At 45.2% G+C, this 21201-nt stretch overlaps 1 protein-coding gene across 1 annotated transcript in view; it reads right to left on the minus strand.

Annotated features, from left to right (window-relative positions):
• Window positions 1-21201, minus strand: part of epas1b (endothelial PAS domain protein 1b) — a 44037-nt gene that overhangs the window by 14114 nt on the left and 8722 nt on the right. The window contains exons 2-6 of the mRNA XM_026309541.1: window positions 10150-10340; window positions 6425-6588; window positions 4331-4418; window positions 2602-2720; window positions 2083-2285 (exon numbers count right to left, since the gene is read on the minus strand). Of these exons, the coding sequence (XP_026165326.1) occupies window positions 2083-2285; window positions 2602-2720; window positions 4331-4418; window positions 6425-6588; window positions 10150-10340 (765 nt within the window). The remainder of the gene's footprint in view (window positions 1-2082; window positions 2286-2601; window positions 2721-4330; window positions 4419-6424; window positions 6589-10149; window positions 10341-21201) is intronic.

Raw genomic sequence — 21201 nt, forward strand, 5'->3', positions numbered from 1 at the left:
TGAAAGGAGAGAAGAGACGTGGATCCATCCGTGGACAACATTCAGGAAAAAGAAGCAGAGAGCAAAGAAGACGGATGGAAAAACCAAACAGAAGAAGAAGAAGAGCAAGAACGAAGGTGGAGGGAAGAGAAACTAAAACGACACCAAGTTACAATGACGATGATTGTCTCCACGTTGAGCATCACATTACACAGATACAGACACACGTGACACCGAGAGCAAACTCACCTCCTCTTCTTTGGGTGTGAAGAGTCTGATATCTGCTCACACGTTAAGCGATTAATAAAACCAGCATCGGTTTTCTTATGGTACAAATAATCATTAGTTGCAGCTCTCAGGTTTCCAAACACTTTAAGAAACTGCTCCGACCCGTCACGAATACGACAGGAGCAGAAATAATGTCGCCGGGGGAGAAATCTGAATCTAATGCACCAGAGGTTTTTGTGCTTATGTTTCTGGACTTGGTCCAGACCAAGACAAGACCAGACAAACCTGTTGTCAGACACTGTTTAACACTCCAGTCACTTCTCCCTGCTCATTTACACAGACGTATCTGATCTGAGCCTATTTCCATGCAGCCACGACGAGCAGCTCCAGCTTTGACCATATTTGCATGCAAACAAGAAAGTCCACTGTCCCCGTCACTACCACAAATCCCAGCTTTACATGCAGAACAGCTTTCTGGGTAATTAAGATTTGTACCCCTCCCATGGCTTTTCCTTCCCAGTACTGTGGAAATTTAATTGAATTGTTCAGCTCACACACGTTTTGGCCACATCAAGTGACAGATGAACCATTTTATTATTATATTTACCTTTTTTCTTTTATAGCTTTATTAAAACCTGTTTTATTGAAATTATTTCAGTTGTCAGTGTCTGAAAATCTACCAGATTGATTTTTTCTGTGATTTTATGAATGAGCTTGTTTGCTCTGTCTCTCGTCTGTCTCTCTGACTCCTAGAAGCTGCTGCTCATCAAAAAGGTTTGGTCCTTTCTTTTCTCCAGTAAATAAGTTTCTTTCCTTGCCCTTGTTTTCCTGCTCCCTCTCTTTTCCCTACTCGACCTCTCGCACTGCCAGACTTGAGCTAAAGAAACTTTCTGTCCCTTCCCTAATGAGTCTAAGTCCCTGCTGAGCCGGGAGGGCAGCCCACCTACAATAAACTCATTTGCGTAATTGGAGAGAAGATTTGGGCAGCTATCAAATTGCACCACACGGGCAAAAAAGAAAATGGGTCCTTGTTTGTAGTGTGGTCACGCACAGACGTGTGCATGCAATACACAAACCACATTCTCCTTTTTGCAAAAGAAACCTTTGTCCTGCATGAGAAGCTTGATAAGATTACAGGTCTGTATACATGTGCTTGTGTAACTCCAATCTGTGTGTGTGTGTGTGTGTGCGTGCGTGCGTGTCATCAGTGTCGCGAGCCAATGGGAGAAAAATATTTGGGTGCAAACGGACTGGTTGTTCAGCTCCGACACGGCCACTGTTCATGTGACAGCTACAGCATCTGTCATTGTGATGAAAGACACCACACACACACAGACACACACACAGACACACAGACACACACACACAGACACACACACACAGACACACACACACAGACACACACACACACCCTCAGTTGCAGCTTGACTGACATCTCTGCAACACTGGAATGTGTGTGTTTGTTCTGCGCTGTGTATCTGAGGAGGAACACTTGGTACAGTCTGTGTCGTGACAGCGTCTAATTAAAGTATTAACGTTACATTTGCCACCGACGCTGCTGCCAAGTCAAACCGATTCAGTCAACACGCAGCAATCAGTCCAAAGGACAGTGTTTTCACTGGCAGCAGCCCCATGACGTGAAGATGCTTTAGTACTAAACTCTGCTCAGGTTCTCAGTGAGTTCAGTACATCTTCTGGCTCTAAAACATGTTCTTTTCCCAACTAGTTCTCTCTGAGAACCACCACCCTGTTGTATGTTCAGACCTTTTGCTGAAGAAATGAGCTTTAGTCATCTGGGACTTCCACCTGCATTGTGCCCACACCAACCACAATTTAATTAAGGAAACGTGTCACCGGACTAACGGTCGGTCCTACCTCTCGTCACAGTAGGTGAACTTCATGTCCATGCTGTGTCTGCTCAGGAAGGTCCTGCTGTCCAGCGGCGTGTCGATGTTGGACGGGTGTGGGATGGGTTCGCACATGAGGACAGCGCAGGTGAGTGGAGGCTCTTTGAAGCCGCACAGAACTCTGGGAGGGCAGCTGTTGTACATCTTCAGGTGTCCGGTGCAGTGCAGCACCTGCAGGCGGCAGCAGGATGAGAAACGTAACGTAGGCGGCGTGTTGTGTTGTCAGCAGTGACAGGCTGTGTACATTATCTATCACTTCTATCCCACACGTTTGAACATACCTAAGATAAACTTGGTCATTAACACGCGAGAAAAGCAGAAAAATATATTTCTGTAACATAAATTATTTAATATTTGCCTTTTAAGGTGAGGTGAGGCCTCAGATTGCTTCATTTTTAGGGGTTGCAGGACAAAAGTAAAGGAACCAAAGACCTATTACACAACCACCTTGAAGAACTATCTGGTTCTCTGTTCTGGTTCTCTGTACCTTCCAGCTGGCTGACTTGAGGTTGACGGTGCGTCCTCTGTTGGTCACGGTGCATTTCATCCTCATGAAGAAGTCCCGCTCAGTGCTCAGCTCTTTGCCTTTCTTACCAAAGCCACTGCCTGGAGAGGGAAGTGAAACCAACATTACTGACACAGAACAACGGAGAGATGCTTTGAAGCCGTCGGCTGAATCTTGACTTGTAAACATTCAAAGTAATAAAACCAGTGTTTTCATGAATAGCACAGTTTTCCAGGCTGATTTAATCTGAAAGGAACAAGTTTTCTGACTCCACAGCAAACAACAAAAGTGCATCACATCAAAATATCTAAATTCATTATATTGTCTGTACTGTCACTTTTTTTATTACGTATTTCACTTCTGTGTTTTTTAGTTTGAAATCCGAGCCCAGAAAATTCCACCCGCAGTTTGTTAAATTAGCAAAATTAAAGTCAAATCTTTTCCTTATGCGTCTGTGGCAGCTGAGCCTTAGAAACACCAACGTCTCTCACGCAGAGCAGAGACATGGAATTAGGCCAAGTGGTTACATCACAAGGTCGGAGGTCAACCTCAGAGCTGGAGCCACAGAAAGAAGTGATGAAGTGTGTCTTTTGTCTCACACACACACACACACACACACACACACACACACACACACACACACACACACACACACACACACACACACACACACTCGTCTTTATATAGTGACACTAAACAAAAACAGGACAAAACGTTTCTCTACTGGTCCTCAGAAGAAAAAAAAGTGTGTGTTCCTGTGTGTGTGTTCCTGTGTGTGTGTGTGTGTGTGTTCCTGTGTGTGTGTGTGTGTGTGTGTGTATGTGGGCAGAAGAAACAGGGCTATAAAATATACTGTACTGTTCCACTTGTGTGTTTTGTGGCCACTGCTGATAACAGTTATCAGCCACAGCTCAGTATGAGAGAGATTATTTTCTTAAATAAACCTTAGTCAGTTCTACACTTTTTTTTTTTCAGTGTTACACAATTTTATCAAGAGAAAACCCTTCTGTTCTGTGTGTGTGTGTGTGTGTGTGTGTCCTCGTCTTCACGCTTCTCTGACCTCTGCACACACGGTGCATCCCTCCTTAGGTTTCTCTCTGTACAACCTCTGACCCCCTGTCGTCATTGTCTTTGCTTGTTCTGGCATTATACTCTACATGTTTTTCCCAGTGAGAAAAAGGGGAGTAAGGGGAGTAACGGTGCTGAGGCAACCTCCTCCTTTTTAATCCTTAAGGTCTAAATCTCCTCTGAACAATGCAAAGTAAACGTTGGGCATTTCTCATGTTGTACTGTTTTCTAGCCCCTCAGTTACTGTGTCGATGTCACTGTACATAGTCCACAGGAAAGAGCAGGCTAATAAAAGTGAAAGTACTTCTTGATATTATTCTTGATATTCATTTAGTATTTCAGCTAATTAAAAAGAAAAGAAACCTGAACTACGTCCCCATGTCTCTGCTCCTACTGCTGTACAGAAGGACCAACAGGACAACATGTCCTGAACACTGATGATTTGTCCTGTGGATTATTCAGACTCCCCTGAGCATCAACCTGCTTTGCATATGAGATATCTCATCATCTAACGGGCAGACGCTTCTATAGACTTTAACAAAGCGTCACCGTTATTTTAGATTTAGATTTGTAGGATGAAAACAATGAGAGACTTATAACAGTATCCTCAACCATGAGGATCACATGTGGCCTGTGTACTGACCAGTTGTCTTCAGGCTGAGGTTTTCTCTGATCTCCTCGTGGTCACATGGATGAGTGAAATCAAAGATGCTGTGCCCAGTGAGCTCCACCTGGAAAATAAAAATACCATCAGCAGATATTTTAAAAATAACCTTCTTTTCTAGATTTTCCACCTGCCTGTTAAACAAGTCGTGTTTTTCCACGTCTGACAATGATGACAATGGTTTGTTTGGAGCCCAGAGATGTAGAACTGGGTTCTGAGGCTGAGTGATGACAGCCAGGACCAAACAAAGAGTGTGTCACCTCCAGAAACTCAATCTGCATCAGCAATAAGCAAACAGAAGCTCATGGCCACAGAGGCTGTAGAAAACCAACCAAATACAGGGGCTTTAATTTACAGGCAACCTCACGTCCTGTGTGGTGTTCGTTTCAAGTCTCCCTGACGGCATGAGAGCAATTCCACACAACCATAGCAGGCTTGTCGGACTGAGTGAGTCTCCGTCTAGGACTGTCTGGTGTTCAGCTCTCCCATCTGCTACAGACAAATTAGAATAATAATCTAAGTTGGTACAGTGGAACAGTGGTGTCTCCTCACAACAGAAGGTTCTGTGTTTGAACCCAGGTGGACCCAGGGCCTTTCTGTGTGGAGTCTGCATGTTGTCCCTGTGTCTGTGTGGGTTTTCTCCTCCCACAGTCCAAACACATGCAGGTCAGGATTAGGGTCTGAACCCAGGTGGACCCGGGGCCTTTCTGTGTGGAGTCTGCATGTTGTCCCTGTGTCTGTGTGGGTTTTCTCCTCCCACAGTCCAAACACATGCAGGTCAGGATTAGGGTCTGAACCCAGGTGGACCCGGGGCCTTTCTGTGTGGAGTCTGCATGTTGTCCCTGTGTCTGTGTGGGTTTTCTCCTCCCACAGTCCAAACACATGCAGGTCAGGATTAGGGTCTGGACCCAGGTGGACCCGGGGCCTTTCTGTGTGGAGTCTGCATGTTGTCCCTGTGTCTGTGTGGGTTTTCTCCTCCCACAGGCCAAACACATGCAGGTAAGGATTAGGGTCTGAACCCAGGTGGACCCGGGGCCTTTCTGTGTGGAGTCTGCATGTTGTCCCTGTGTCTGTGTGGGTTTTCTCCTCCCACAGTCCAAACACATGCAGGTCAGGATTAGGGTCTGAACCCAGGTGGACCCGGGGCCTTTCTGTGTGGAGTCTGCATGTTGTCCCTGTGTCTGTGTGGGTTTTCTCCTCCCACAGTCCAAACACATGCAGGTCAGGATTAGGGTCTGAACCCAGGTGGACCCGGGGCCTTTCTGTGTGGAGTCTGCATGTTGTCCCTGTGTCTGTGTGGGTTTTCTCCTCCCACAGTCCAAACACATGCAGGTCAGGATTAGGGTCTGAACCCAGGTGGACCCGGGGCCTTTCTGTGTGGAGTCCGCATGTTGTCCCTGTGTCTGTGTGGGTTTTCTCCTCCCACAGTCCAAACACATGCAGGTCAGGATTAGGGTCTGAACCCAGGTGGACCCGGGGCCTTTCTGTGTGGAGTCCGCATGTTGTCCCTGTGTCTGTGTGGGTTTTCTCCTCCCACAGTCCAAACACATGCAGGTCAGGATTAGGGTCTGAACCCAGGTGGACCCGGGGCCTTTCTGTGTGGAGTCTGCATGTGGTCCCTGTGTCTGTGTGGGTTTTCTCCTCCCACAACTAATTATATCAAACAACAGGTGTAACAACATTTATTGAAATAAATGAATAGTTTTACTTTTCCGGTTTCACTCTTGAGTCTTTTGGTTCGAGTCTTTTCATGTTTTGTGTTGTGGGACTATCTGGACCAGTGTGATACTGAAAGTGTACAGACCACAGATCATTCGATCGTTCACTGTCAGTCAAATTAAATCACTGGAGATTGCAAACAGCCTTGAATTCATAGATTTTAAAATAGAGCTGGTTTATTTTTCAATATAATATTAGTTCTATTAGAATAATAATCATCACAGGCTGATACTGACAGACTGTGTTAGGTTTTTCAATGAGTTTCTGAAAACTGTGTCTTGTACTGACTGATCTTAAACTTGTCTTATTTATATGTGTGTGTGTTTGAGTCTATTCCTGGTAACGGCCGTGTACCTGAGTGAGCCCCATGAATTTGCTGATGTTCTCGGACAGGAATATCATGTCGCCGTCTGACGTTACCACGGTGATGAAGCCCTCCAGAGACTTCAGGTACAGGCTGTCCATCTGTCCGTCCTCACTGCTGCTGCTGTTGCTGCTGCTGCTGCTGTTGTTGCAGGCTGGAGGGGGACACAGAAAACCAGGCAGAGTCACACTGGCTGTTTCATTCAGTGCTGACTATAAACTGGTGATGTGAACATGTGCACACATCAGGCTGGTTTCCCTCCTTGAAGCTTTGGCTTGGGACCAAAACAAACCAGTTGCAGCCTCTTCCTGCATCCTGACAAATTACACCCAAACCACAACAACATTTGTAATAAGCGGCCACATTAAGAACATGACTGACATTATGATACAGTTATGTCTGAATATGTATGGTGGGGATGGATCCAAACATTTATTCACACGGTGGATTCATAAACAAACACAGCCAGGGCTTAACTGTCCTGTCTGAAGAGGGAGTGTGTTTGTGTTTGTGTTTGTGCACGTGTGTGTGTGTGTGTGTGTGTGTGTGTGTGTGTGTGTGTGTGTGTGTGCATGGAGGCTTCACGCTGAACAAAGCCCAGTAGTCGATGGGGGTGGAGGGTGGGAAGCCTGTAATTCCTCCAGTGTGCTTCCCTGAGATAAGAGAGGCCAGTTCTCAAGGCTCCCGGTGAGGCCTGGGGCTCGAGTTTGGAGCTGGGCCCAGAGAGCATTAACCCCTGCGGGAGCCCAGAGCTTTCTCATGGGCCCCAGGGAGCCGGGGAGACTCTCAGGGCCCAGTCCAAAGACCGGGGCACCTTTGGCCTAAATACTTAGCTGTGATTACCAGACATTTGGACTGAGCTGCACTTTTCTTCTCTCTGTTGAATGCTGGTTGCATAACTGCCCTCGTTTTCAAATAATGGGGTGCGGATCATTTTCCCTCACTGTTTTTATTTTTTTACATTGGTTCTGTTGTGCTGAACAGAATGAGGTGACAAGACAACAGGGTCAGATGTGACTTGGGACACTGTGCGTTTACTAACTTGGCAGGACTTCTTCTCTCTTTTACGACGACAGCTATTCCAGCTCCTGCTCTCATTTCCGTTGCAAAGAGCAAACTTGAAAAGACAAAACGCAGAGTGTGTAACGTCGAACACGGCGATTAGAGGAAACCTTGTTAGCGTCACTGACCCTCTGAGCTGAGCTACAGCGAGTGAGGTTTCTTTCGTATCATTTCAGGAGAAAGTCGAAGCATCAGATGCACCGCTCTGAGTCTAACATGGGTCAAACTACAACTTTCGGCCCTTATGTTACAGTGAATTTCTTATTTCCCATATCCAGGGACCTTTAAACTAAAACCGATTGAAGACATAAAATGTACATTTCCTTTTCCACGTTCTAAGAGACGCGAACACTCCCAAACTAATTTCTCCTAAAATCACAACTGTGTGCTCCTACATCTTTATTTCCACGTGGTGCAGAAACGGCTAATTAGCTTTTAGAAGGTGTGCTGTGTGTGTGTTTTGCTAAGGCTCCCAAGACACTCAGCAATTCCAAATCCAAACAGACGATGAGTCCAACAAGGCTAATTAAACAACAGTTTCTACCCAAGCTCAGCTGGTCTGGGACTAATCCCATAGAAATGCAGCCCGGTCAGTTCTTGAGTACGTCCTAATCTGTGGATCAGTGTTCTTCGGGTTCCTACTGAGCTCATGTTGCATAACTGAGGTGCTCCCTACAGCAGCTTGCATACAGCATGTGCTCCTGGGTGCATATACAGTATGTTTGTGTGTAGGAATGTGTGCATGGGAGCGTGCACGCCAGCATGTTTGGCGCCAAGGCGGTCGGGTGTTATGGCTAGCGGGGTTAATGCCAGCACCGGTTGAACGATGGGCAGAGCTCTCTGCTTCCTCTCCAATCTCTCCCTCCATCATGCAGCAATCAGACCAGCCTGATAACGCTATCTGCCGCTGCATCTCATGGATCTCCCGGTCCTGTCCTCCCTCTCACCCACGGCTTTCCTACCCTCATTACCTTCGCTCCTCCTCCTTGTTATGCCTTCTGTCCTCCTGCCGCTCTCCTCCTTAGACTCGATGACCTCGTCCTCTCTGTCTTCACAAACACGTCGTCCCCACCTCCGTCCCTCCGCTTTCTTCATGTGCAGCTTCCTACTTCACCCTCCTTTGTCTTTGTGCGTCTTTGATTAGTGCACGACAATTTCCAGGAATTTTCCACTTTTTTTGAGTGCTGAATTTTAAAAAGGGTCAGTTCACCTAATTTTAAAAGCTGCTAAGTGTCAAAGCAAAGATCATGGATCAGTCTGAGGAAGATGGACACCGTTTTCCACAAAGAGTCTTTCAAATGTCATTTCTCTCTGTTTTTAAAGCCACAGACAAATGTACTTTTATTGTGTCGGGGTGGCAGCTGCTGTTTCAGAGGCCGATATCTCAAAATCTGAGAACATGAAACTGAAACTATCTGCATAACTAGATGCCACTGAGAGAAAGCCACGAAATATCATTTAACCTTTTAACTTGACACAAAGCTGGATATGTGTGAACAGACCACAGCACATCCTTTTATACTTTGGTTTGAGTTTATCTATTTTATTCTAAACACAGAGATCCACAACAGCTATAGATCTTAACCCATTTGTAATCTCTATTATAGTTTTTAACTTTTATGCTCTAACTTGTTTTCACCTGTAATTCTGTTCTATTTTCAGTGAAGCATATAAATAAAAGGACTGTGATTCATTCTCAGCGATGACTCCACAAATAGCCAGAAATAGGAAGCAGCAGTCACCGTTGTTTAAGGAAGCGTTGGACGTATATGCATCATTCTGTCCACAGCAAACAATACAAAGCGGTTTATAAATCACAATAAGTAGGACATTAAAAGTTCCATAAGAACAGAATAGTGTCAGATCCAAATGGGAGCTGAGAGATTTACAGATGAGATTAAACTCTCGTATTAAAAATGGCTTCCTGTTACCAGCAGGTCATTACGAAGGCTTGTTCAGCGCCACAGAACCTGATCTTAAGTTCTCGTTCGCATCACGTTCGGATCAGTTTCCTAAACAAAAAGTGAAATTACAGGAAAGCGTGTATGAAATTTCAGTTATTCTCCACGTGATCTAATGGGGCCGTCAGGAAAAAGGCTCAACGGTTCACTGAGCTGTCGGAGTTGGATGTTGATGCATTTAATCTTTAATTTGACGATAACATCAGAAAGCAGAATAAAGCAGACTTAATTATACGCTGCTAAAATACAGAACCCGTCCGGCCTTTACTGAACCATCAACAGTTTTAATGTGCAGGTGTCATGTACCTTCTCCCCAGCACAAAGTGTTAAGTCTTGTGCTCTGTTAAGGAAAAATAAGCCGATTCTTTTCACAAGCTGTTTATCGCTGACGTCGTTTCATTTTGTTGTTCTCTGATCTCATTTCGAAACACCGACAGCGGAGGAATTCCAGAACAATGGCTGCATTTCTTTGTCGAGCTTCCTCAGCTTCTAATTTTAAATAAGACAAGAGGAAGGAGGAGTGCAAAGAAAGGCCCAACGAATACTTTCCTACTTCACTGGACAATTAGTCATATGGACCAGCCCACACAAAAACACAGGCAAGACCAAAAACCTGTCATGAATCCATGACAAAGAGCTTGAGCAGCATTTGGCTGTTTTGAGTGTGTGCGCACGCAGGTCAGTGTCCATACCTGTGGCGAGGAGCTTGCGTGTGCGGAGGAAGCTGATGGCCAGTCTCATGATGGAGGCCTTGTCCAGGTGCGAGCTGATGCTGTGAGGTAAAGGCAGCTGGTGAGCCAGCTCGTAGAAAACCTCCGTCTCCTTGCTGCGCCTGCAGCGAGCGGCATCCCGGGACTTCTCCTTCCGCCGCTCTGAGCTGCTCCTGCAGCAAAAACACAGACAAGGACGGTCGCACCTTCAGTTGGATCAGTTCTGCTTACAGACCCACTCAGGCAGCCATAAACCCTATTGATCACTTATCAATGGACAATTGAGAAATGACATGCAACAAAGGTCTCATTGATTCCAATAGGGAACATTTTGAGTGAAGCCCTTTGAATAAATAATGTACAGGTTTGTGTTGAAATATGGTCAGATCTTCATCTAGAAAGTTACTTTAACAAATAACATCACAGAGTCTCTCTCCTCCCGGCTGGATAGACCAGGATGGAAAAACTTTGTGGACCCTGAAACTAATGACTTCAAAGAAAGCTAATCACAGCCCGAGAGCGGTTCAACTCCAGATGTTCTAACAACACGCCTGAGCTTGAAGCGACTCTGTGAGGAAGACTGGTCCAAATTTCCTCCTGAACATTGTGCAGGTCTGATCTGCAGCTGGAGAAACTGCTGGTTCCAGTTTGACCTGGTACTAAATCCAAAGGTTCACTTACATTTTCCACCAGCACTGTTGGAAAAAAATGTATGTTTTATTTAATTATTATTTTATTATTCATTCAGCCTTTTGTCTTTCACTTCATCAAGGTTAAGAGTTTATCCAAACTACAGAAACAAACACACTCACCAACACGTTATCCTAAACCCAGCGACAACTGAAGCCATTTTCACTCCTGTCGAATCTAAATATCTAAATGCACCAAAGCCCAAAAACATCTGGACTCAAAGGTCATCCACAATACAGATAAAACACACACACACACACACGCACACACGCACACACACGCGCACACACACACACACACACAAAGTAAAAGAGTCAAACACAAAATAAATATGTATAAACTATTTCAGTCTAAATCCACAGACTCATGTGTCTTTATTTATCAGTTTCCTCAGTTTCTCTTTGCTCCAATACATTTTATGCAACAGAAATTTGTGCCATTAAGGAAATAAAACAATAATGTCTAAAGATAATGACTGACGGCACATTAAGTCCAGTTTTGTGTGTTTGTTTAACGTGTTTGTTTTCATTCGGACTGGACTATTGAGCAGAAAGAGGAAGGTACATGTACAGTGTGTGTCTGGAGCCCAGCCATGAGCTACAGATAGTGGCGGACGCTCCATGTGAAGGTAATGGGTTTCTAATAAAGTGGACAGCTGCTGACGTGGAAGACGAGGAGCCAGGTGATTATTTTCATTTCCTCAAGTTAATTCATCAGGAGGCTTTTAGCCAAAACAATAATGTTGCAAGGTAAAAATACTTATTCCAGCAATCACAATGCAACCCCCAGACCTGTCTCAGGGGCCCCTCTATAGCAAAATGCTGTGGACAAACACCAAGTGAAGCCTGCTCAGATGTTCACGTCCGTGACCTCAACCCTGAGCAAGTTCCCAAAGATACAGTTTCTTTTCCTGGCTCTACACCGACGCCTGGTGAAGGTACAACAAGAGTCAGGTCCAAAGGTTTTCATCTGATTTTAGGAAAAAGATCAAACTGTAAAGATGTTTTGTTTTTTCATGAAGGAATTTTGCAGCAGCTGCTTAAAGTTTCTGACCTAAACCCTCATCACTTGTCGTGTGTGCTCATTTATCAACACTCAACTAAAGGAATGAGAAGCAAATTGGACTGAGCTTCTCACACGACACGCACATCAGCCGCGAGATACATTATCAGTCCTAAGACAGAAACATTTTTAACCTTTCCTGCTTTGCCACATTTCATTTTCAACTCAGAAGCAACTGAAAGGTCATTTTTGTGTCGTCACTGCATAAAGCCAAGGACAGAGTCACCGCAGGCCCCATGAAGACTCACGGTGCATTCAAATGCCGACTGTATTTCACAGCCACAAAGAACGTGAAGGTGAAAACCTCAACAGGTTAAAGTCAAAAACATGTCCCCGAACAAAGAGCTTCTGATTTTCAGCTTCTGATCTGTCTGCAGGCTCCATGATGGCAACAACCACAACAAACAAGGTGTGTCTCTGCTCTGCTGAACTTTAGATAGCCTCCCTCTTTATCACGGTACATCACATCTGAGGCAGACCTGCAACATGCAGGACCTGGGAAAAAAAAACAAAATACAACAATCCTTTTCGCTATAAAACACAAGAAGCAAATGAAGCAACAACCCATGAAACCACAGAACAGAAGACTGTATCAGCCCTGTGGCCGAGATAAGAAAATAATAAAGTGCCAACACAAATAATTCATGTGTTGCTGAACAAGTTTACAACAAAACGAAGCAAACTACAGAGAACACAAAGTGCCCTGAGTTCTCTAAACATAACCATGAAATCCTGATTCTGCACAAACCGACGCCGTAGGAACAGAGCTGGAACACGGCGACAGCGGACACTTCGCAGATATTTACAAAACAGAAAATGCAATTCAATGGTTTTATTGTGGTGTGTGTTGTACACAGTCTGAGTAGAGGCCCGATGTGTCCAAGCCCATCTGAGTCTGAGCCAGTGTACCCGCGCAGTAGTCCCTCAATCCAACAATACACTTCAGGCCTGCCAACATTAACAAACACTACACATACGCACACAGAGCAGTTTTCTGGTTTGTTTCTGGACTTTCTGGTCGTCGACAGAGTCGGGGACGGCATGTTCTCCTGCCACACCTTAGAGGCCTGAACTCCACTTCCACAGCCGCACACAAAGTCCTATTCTATAATAATAACAGAATAATCTATTCTCCACATCTTATTTTTGACACAAACGCCCTCATCATTTACCAGGAACCTCACACTTCTCAGGTTTAAATGTTGCTGTAGAGTTTTAAAGCCTAACACAAGCATTTACCCAAACCAACATCTTTAAATGCAAAACTCCACTGACAGAACAGACTGTAAAGTAAAACCAGTTTGCTAATAAATCAAATCAGAAGACTCAGACGTGTCGATTATCATGAAGATGAGCAGAAACATTCTTACTCTCTAAGTGCTGAAGATGCAAAGGACAGGATTTCTATCACACCCATATCAAACCCTCTTTCCAGGGTGTTCTGAAGGCTACAGCAAACCATGCTGTGATAATCATAAAACCATCTGGTTCACATCAACATCAGTGTCGGTGGCTCCGATGGTTCAAATTGGAGGATCCCAGTTTCCCCTGTGGCCACGCTCTAGACCCCACAGAAACACAGGGAGACCGACCGCACAATCAAACATGCAAACACGCATCAAGGACAAGATAGCGTACAATTAACAGGAAAGGCCGAGCACAGAAGCACCATTATCTTATCTCATCGAGCGTATGTCCCATCAGTATGTCTCCCTGCTCGTCTCTCTGAGGCCTAAACTCATTAACCCACACTGACAATCGCCCAAATCCTCATTACTGACGAGGCAGCAGACGGCAGAGCAGCCCCCAACTGCTTCCACTGCACCACGGACCTGCAAGGACCAGGTCAACTGGAACAGCTAACTTCAGCTAGCCCCTGTGTGTGTGTGTGTGTGTGTGTGTGTGTGTGTGTGTGTGTGTGTGTGTGTGTGTGTGTGTGTGTGCGTGTGTGTGTGTGTGTGTGCGTGCGTGCGTGCTGCGATTGTCTGGGGCCATTGTTACCGCAGGCTACACAGTCATGCAACAAGCAACAGGAATCACAATGCTTCACCCACTGATGTGTACACGCACACACACACACGCACGTGCCACAGTTTCAGCCACTTTACTTCCTTCCTGCTACTTTTTTAATCTTTGTGCCGTTTCCTTTGTTTCTTTGCACAACTACAGTAAAATGTCCCCAGACAGGAGGATTTCATCCATGAACATACAGTATCAAAACCACTTATCACCATCACCCTGTTTAATCACTTCATCTAAATCATCACAACTTAGACAAAATGATGCTGCTGCTATTTCTTGATTTCTCTGATTGCATTTAATCCACTTCAGGATTTGTAGGATCACTTCCAGAGATCCACCCCCAGTAGATCCCAGTCCTGCTCCAGCCGGGCGTCACCCAGAGGCCTGCGAGGTCTCGGTGGACGTAGCTCACCTCGGCAGTTCAGACCCGCCTTTCTTCTGCCATGTTATGTCTGCTTTGTGTTTCTACAAATCAGTTTGTGACGTCTGATAGAGAAGTGCTGCATAAATAAACTTCACTTCATCATCCAGGTTTGGCGGCGGCTGCTGCGTGCAGACACACATCTGACAAGACACAACAGTCTGGCTGCAGGGGCTACTGAGTTCATGCAATCAAGCCACGTGGAAAATTCACCGACTCTGTGAGTTCAGCCAATTACACGTCCAGTCAGTCAGTCAGCTCGTCTGAATACCAGCTGGATGCTTATTAAACATCCTGAAAACCACTACAAAGACTTTTGAACACAGGACTGACTTTCTTTTTCAAAGACCTTCTTCCTTCTTCAGCCCACAGCAGAGTGAGACGGGACCAGGATGAGACAAAAACTAAGAAATATGAGTAAAAAGTGAATCTGTAACAGACCAATGTTGAGACAAGTCACACTGATTTAGACCTTTTGTGAAAAGTCTGTTGAGGTCTGGTGAAACCCAAAGCTTGTGGAGACAGAAATGGGACCTGGCAGCTTCTGGAACAATCAAAGAATCAAAGTCCAACATTTGGAGAACTCGCTTGTTCACAGCGTTGGGCTCTAAGATCACGACATAACGAGAAGGAGAAGTTAAACTGGGTCAGGACCGACTAACTCTGTCAGTGCTCCATGTTTCAGTCAGCGGTGCAGTCGACGACAGTATCAGGGAGACTTTGCTTTTTAATTTACCAACATTTCAACAATAACGTCAAACTGTCAGGACTGAAACTGGAAATGTCCCGAATAAAGTCAAAATTACTTTATTCTTTGAAATTAAAAAAGTCATCCTCATTTTTTTCCTTTTATTTGTGGCCGTAATGACTAAACTGGCGCAGCAGCCGTGAATAAACAGCAAAGTTAGTCATGTTTACGTGCAGACCCATCCATTCAGAAATAGTGCTGCCAACATGAGGCTTCGGTTCCTCACGCAAGGGCACCAGCCTTGTGACAGCTGACATGAGTTTTCACAACAGCTGTCAGTCATGTGACGAAAGAAAATGGGTTGTGAAGGTCACACACACACACACACACACACACACACACACACACACACACACACACACACACACACACACACACACACACACACACACACACACACACACACACACACACACACACACACACACACACACACCCATCGCGTCCTCTCTGGCTCCTGGATCCATCTTCTGCCCTTTATCTACAAACCAACACACGAGGAGTCGAACACACCACAGCCCAAGCTGCTGCTGTCACTTCAGCCTGACACACCACCCACTGCACACACATGTAATTACAGCACAAACACACGGACGCGTCCACTGAGGTCACCTGCAGTGAGTAATGACGCTTCACTCGCCACAGAAACTCAAAAAAAAAAAACGCAGAGCGATTCAAATCCAGACCACAGGTCAAACACACAGAGCTGAAGATGCTGGAGTGAAGCCAGGAATCACAGCTCACGCCAGAAAATGATGTGAAAGCAGAGATAACATTCTTTGCTCTGCTCCGATTCATTGGCACACCTCGACGCTGCTTTTAGAGTGCGAGAATAGCAACCTAAGCCAGGTCGATGTGGGCTGCCAGCTATTTTCATCATCCCGCACTCGTGCAAACAGCATACGCAGCCCTAAAAGGATCTCGGCCGTCGACCTGCCGAGGCCGTTTCTGCTCAGTTTTGTTTCAGAGGCCGCTCTGGTCTGAGCTTCACTTTAAGGACAGGTGGATGGGATGGTAGCGGTGCAAAGTACAGTTTTTAACTTTTCACTGTTTACTCTCGGACATTTGCCTCAGATTCAGTTGCTGTTCCTTCTTATAGGATCAGGTTTACGTATGACAAACCTTTCTAGGTGGTGGCACTTTGTGTTGTTTACCTGGAGCCTCTGGGATGTGTCAGATGTTTGAGGTGTGAGTGGATCCACCACATGACCTTCAAATAACTAACTGTCCTATTTATTGTCAATGAATCTGGTAATTCCCCCCTGATGATTTTATTTATCCTGAGCCCTTCTGGAGACACATGTCCTTTAGGTCGGGGACTGAACATTAGTAGTTAAACCCAGATCCACCTCAGTCAGGATTATATTTTTATGATAATACGTCTGTATTTTTTCCTAAGTAGGACTTTTGTGCTGGTGTTGAAGTATTTGAATCTTTCTTCCACCACTGATGGACACACAGATAATAAATGGACGGAGAGAGTTTGTGTGAACGACAGGTAGAAAATACATACCTGGCATTCTGAGACCTCAGTGACAGAAGTAACGCTGTCACTCTAAACCACAGCGAGTCACACGGCCAGTGAGTGAGCAAACACACACACACACACACACACACACACACACACACACACTCAGCAGCATAATTAACCTTAACCCAGGCTGAAGCTTCACAGAAACGATTCTACTGAGAGGAAACAGGAGCCATCCACAAACTGTCAGTTCTTCTTTCCACACTAACCAACAGGGAGACGCTCATTGATCAGGTACCAGTTACTACCAGCGTGTAAACAACTCGATCAATAGTCGAGGAATTTGCCAGAAGGACCATCAGATTATATGAAACCACCCTGGTCATGATGAGCACAGTTCACTAACACCTGCCCTCCTTAAAGGTGTTTCTTCCTGTGTTGTTTCGCCTCAGCCGGGGAGGAGAAGTGAACTTGGTCCAGTTGGCCCATTTGGTCTGGCTCAACCTCCGGCACCACCGAGGACAGGACCTTAACCCTCGCGCTCAGGGGCAGCAGGTCGGACTGTGGTTGGACTGGGCAGCTCCCAGGTGTGAATGTGACTCAAGACAGAAGCTTTTAATCAAAAATAGTGTATTAGAGAGGACACGCCTCCATTTCTGTAATGAGACAGCTCCCTGTTACATCTGCATGTCTTTATTCAAAAACCCTGCTGCTTGTCTCTTTCCATAAAGAAATAAAGAAATAAAGCACGATGCATCTGTCCTGCAGGCCGACAGTGAAATATTCCTAATTTCAGCACGAGGACAAGCCGTCAGTCGACTTTATCGGCCCACCCAACAGGCTGCAGCAGATCTGAACAATGTAGCTGAGCCAGATCTATTTTTCAGGTGAAGCTCTCATCAATTAACACCTGGGTCGGGCCAACTTGACTGCTGTCATGCTATTGCATGAGTGTTATCTGCATGTCAGTCCCATATATACAGGTCAGTAGGGCCCTACTACACCTACTGGACATGAATGCAGACACTCGTTGTCGCCTGAACAAACAGTTGTTGTGCTTAAAGCAGCACCGTGTAGCTTCTGCTCACGTTTCCTCCATGTGGTCGAGAAGCTCAACTGTTCCCAGTGTCGTAAACACCGTCACATATAATCATCCAGAACAATACACCTGAATTAGAGTGTGAGCCCGTCCTCATGTTCGGGCTCAGGTCCAATCAGTCTCTCTCTTTGTTTTCTTCACTTCCTTCGACCAAACCCTCTCTGGTTTCTTTGCTGGCTCTGCCATGGCGTTAAGTTCTTATAGTTAGCTGTTGGCCAACTCCACCCAGGCTACGACTAAAACGTGACGTTTGCCGTAAAACAGGTCGACTCTTCTGTTGGCAGCAGGTCGGGGGCGGGGCTAGGTGATCCTACCCTAACATGAAAGTTGCTTAGTGCTGTTGCAGTGGATCCAAACCTGCTCAGGCTGCAGCGGCAGTGCAATTCGTCTGGTTAAGAGCTTTTCTACCACTGAAATAATTTTAGGGACATTATTTTAAGGCTGAAAAATCACAGTGTTGATTTAAAGGTAAGAAAAACTGTCTTCAAGACTGTAACAATGAAAATACGTGGGATGATAACAGCCTACCATACCTTCCAGTAGGTAAGTAGGGGCCTACTGACCCATAACTATATTATGATAAGAAGCCCAAACAGGCCACTAAATGACTGACAACACTCCAATCAGGGCAAAGTCACCCGACTCTTCCTGTTCAGTCTGAAGGTGAAGGTGGTTTGACAGCAACTGTTCATCTTTCTCCACGCAGCCTCCAGCTTTTCCAAGCACTTCTCTCTTTCTGTTATTAACCTGTCAGTCAGTGCCTCAGGAGGAACACACACACACACACACACACACACACACACAAATAGAAACTAAGCAGCTCTTGTGTTCAGTCCAAACCATAAACCAAAACAATAAAGGCAGGACTGAGAGGCTGCTCTCGGACATATTGTGTCTGTTCCCCTTTCTGCAGGCAGTAATGAGGCTGTTAATACAGTTTCCCCCTGCAGCACCCTCTGTCCACACTGCACAATGCTTCATCTGTTCGGATCTGCTCGCAAGCATCAAGAGATAAAGTGTGTGTTGTTCAGGATTAGCCAGGGCTGCCTCAGTGCTCATGCAGTAAAGAAAATTAGCTCGATGTATATTCATTTCAATGGATGTTGATGTGATCGTTTCTTTTATCTCTTAAAGATAATTACTGTTGTTTTCCTGAAGCTCTGCGGATTCGACTGACAGGACACTACACACGTTAAACAATATCGAGCATCGAGCACAGTCGAAGGCTCCTCTCTTTGACCGATATCTTTGGATCATTGTAAACATTTTTAGGCAAATTTGACTTAAATAAAAAGGTTAAACCAGGACTGATACTCCTACTGTGAACTAAAGTATCACAGGCAGCGTTTGGTGTCACAAAACACTGACGATGATCAGCTCCTGAAACCAAGTAAACTGTTAGTTTAGATATAAATGGAATTGTTTGTTACGTGCACACACACACACGCACACACACTCTAACCTCTGGTGTCCATGTGAGTGTTGTGATTACAAGCCAAAAGGTGCTCACAGGACACAGATCCCATAACCAGAGTGGGCATCAGACTGCATGTGTGTGTGCGTGTGTTCATAACAGCTCTCCATGGATCATTTGCTCTGTTCTCCTCACTGTCTTGTCATTTCCATCACTCTCCTTGAAGCCAGATTTACAGATTTCATCGACGCTGACTGAAGCCTGAACATTTGACTGTACCTTGACCTGTTCTTAAAGGAACAGTCCGCCTGTGTGAAGATCAGTATCAGTTCTGTGTCAGAGAGTGGTCTAGTTTGGTCATGTTTAGCCTAGCTTAGCACACCCAGGTGCCTGAAGGGGGGAAAACCCTCCTAACCACAACCAAAGTCCTAAACACTCAATGTAAAATTATTTCCCAGCTCCTCAACACAAACAAACACACAAACACTGACATTGCAGCCTCAACTCAAACACAAGAGTTGGCTGTCAAACTGCCCTTTGAAGGGGCGAGAGCCGCCCTCACTGCCACACTGTGTACAGCTGTACTCACAACGTATGGCCATACAAGGACACACACACACACACACAATGTGACATACATACATGCACACACCTTTCCTTGCTTACAGTGGGACTTCCTGTAGTTATGGCACCTGGTCATACACAAACACAGAGCAACAATACAACACTGGCTAATCTGTGATCCTGAGGAACATAGAGTTCTGGAAACACAGCCAAACACACACACACACACACACACACACACACACACACAGCCACACACACACACAGCCACACACACAGCCACACACACAGCCACACACACACAACCGAACAAACAGCTATCCCAGACAGGCCCCTCAACTTCAGCTCAATCAGGGGAAGAACGATGCAGGAGATTGCTGATGATTCTGATAGCCCATGAAAGAGCGGTCGACACAGACACAGACACAGACACAGACACAGACACAGACACAGACACAGACACAGACACAGACACAGACACAGACACAGACACAGACACAGACACACACCCACCCATGCCACACTGATGGTCAGAATAGACCGGCTGATTGAAAGAGGTGCAGATGTGATTTGGGGGGGGGGGGGTGAGAGAGCGACCACAGGTGGTGTCATCTGACCAGACCTTCATCAGGAAACAAAGGAGCTTAAACAGGCAGCAAGACAAGCTGGGAAACTCAATCAGGTGTGCGATGCATTTTAATTATAATCCAGAAAAGACAGATGTAGGTAAGAGCCAATAAAAACACCTAAACCATCTGTAGTTTTGTCCATGGACATGGTGAGATCTTTGATGGAGACTTTGGAAGAATGTTGATTAATAAAATATAATATGACGTCTCACATTATGTGAAAACTAACCTGTTATCATGGTTGGACACCTGATGATGTGTTTTGTTGCACAATGAGACTGAGCTTTAAAGCGAACTGAGCATTATTACTGTTTTAAACTAGAATCAGGCCTTTCTGACAAACATTATCAAAAATATGACTAAAATGTTCATGTCTGTTCATCCTTCTTTTCAAATGCTTTGTTAGTTTAATTAGCTTTAAGATTTTGGTCATCGTTTCTTCAGACGTATAAACCATGAGCTCACTCGTACTGTGACATATCATTCGTCATATTATTGTCCAATCTACAATTAAAGCTGAGACTTGTCAGAACTGAGCTGTGTCCTGTTCATTATTCAGCTCCTGTTGCATTTAGGGGGAATTAGGGCTTTTGGCCCATTTGACCATTTTGATGTAGAAACGTTTGGCTCTTTTCTCGTCTTTGTTGGGGCCTGTCGTCTTTGCATGTGCTGTAAAAACAGGACGAGAATCCAGTTTGTACATGTTGTCGAGTGGCAGCACGACATTTTCTTTTACTTCATGTTTGTGTTTTAAGACAAAGCTCACAGAAATATTAGGACAGCAACAAGAGAGGAAAGAAAGAAAATATCTTTCATCAGTTTTTATGCCCTGAAACACAAAGAAGAGCAGGATTACAGACTTATAGAGAAAGGAATGCTAGTCATGTACTATTTTTCATTTTGTCACTGCTCTC

The sequence above is a fragment of the Mastacembelus armatus genome, chromosome 15 (genome assembly GCF_900324485.2).
Source record: "Mastacembelus armatus chromosome 15, fMasArm1.2, whole genome shotgun sequence".
In the NCBI taxonomy this organism is placed as follows: Eukaryota; Metazoa; Chordata; class Actinopteri; order Synbranchiformes; family Mastacembelidae; genus Mastacembelus; species Mastacembelus armatus.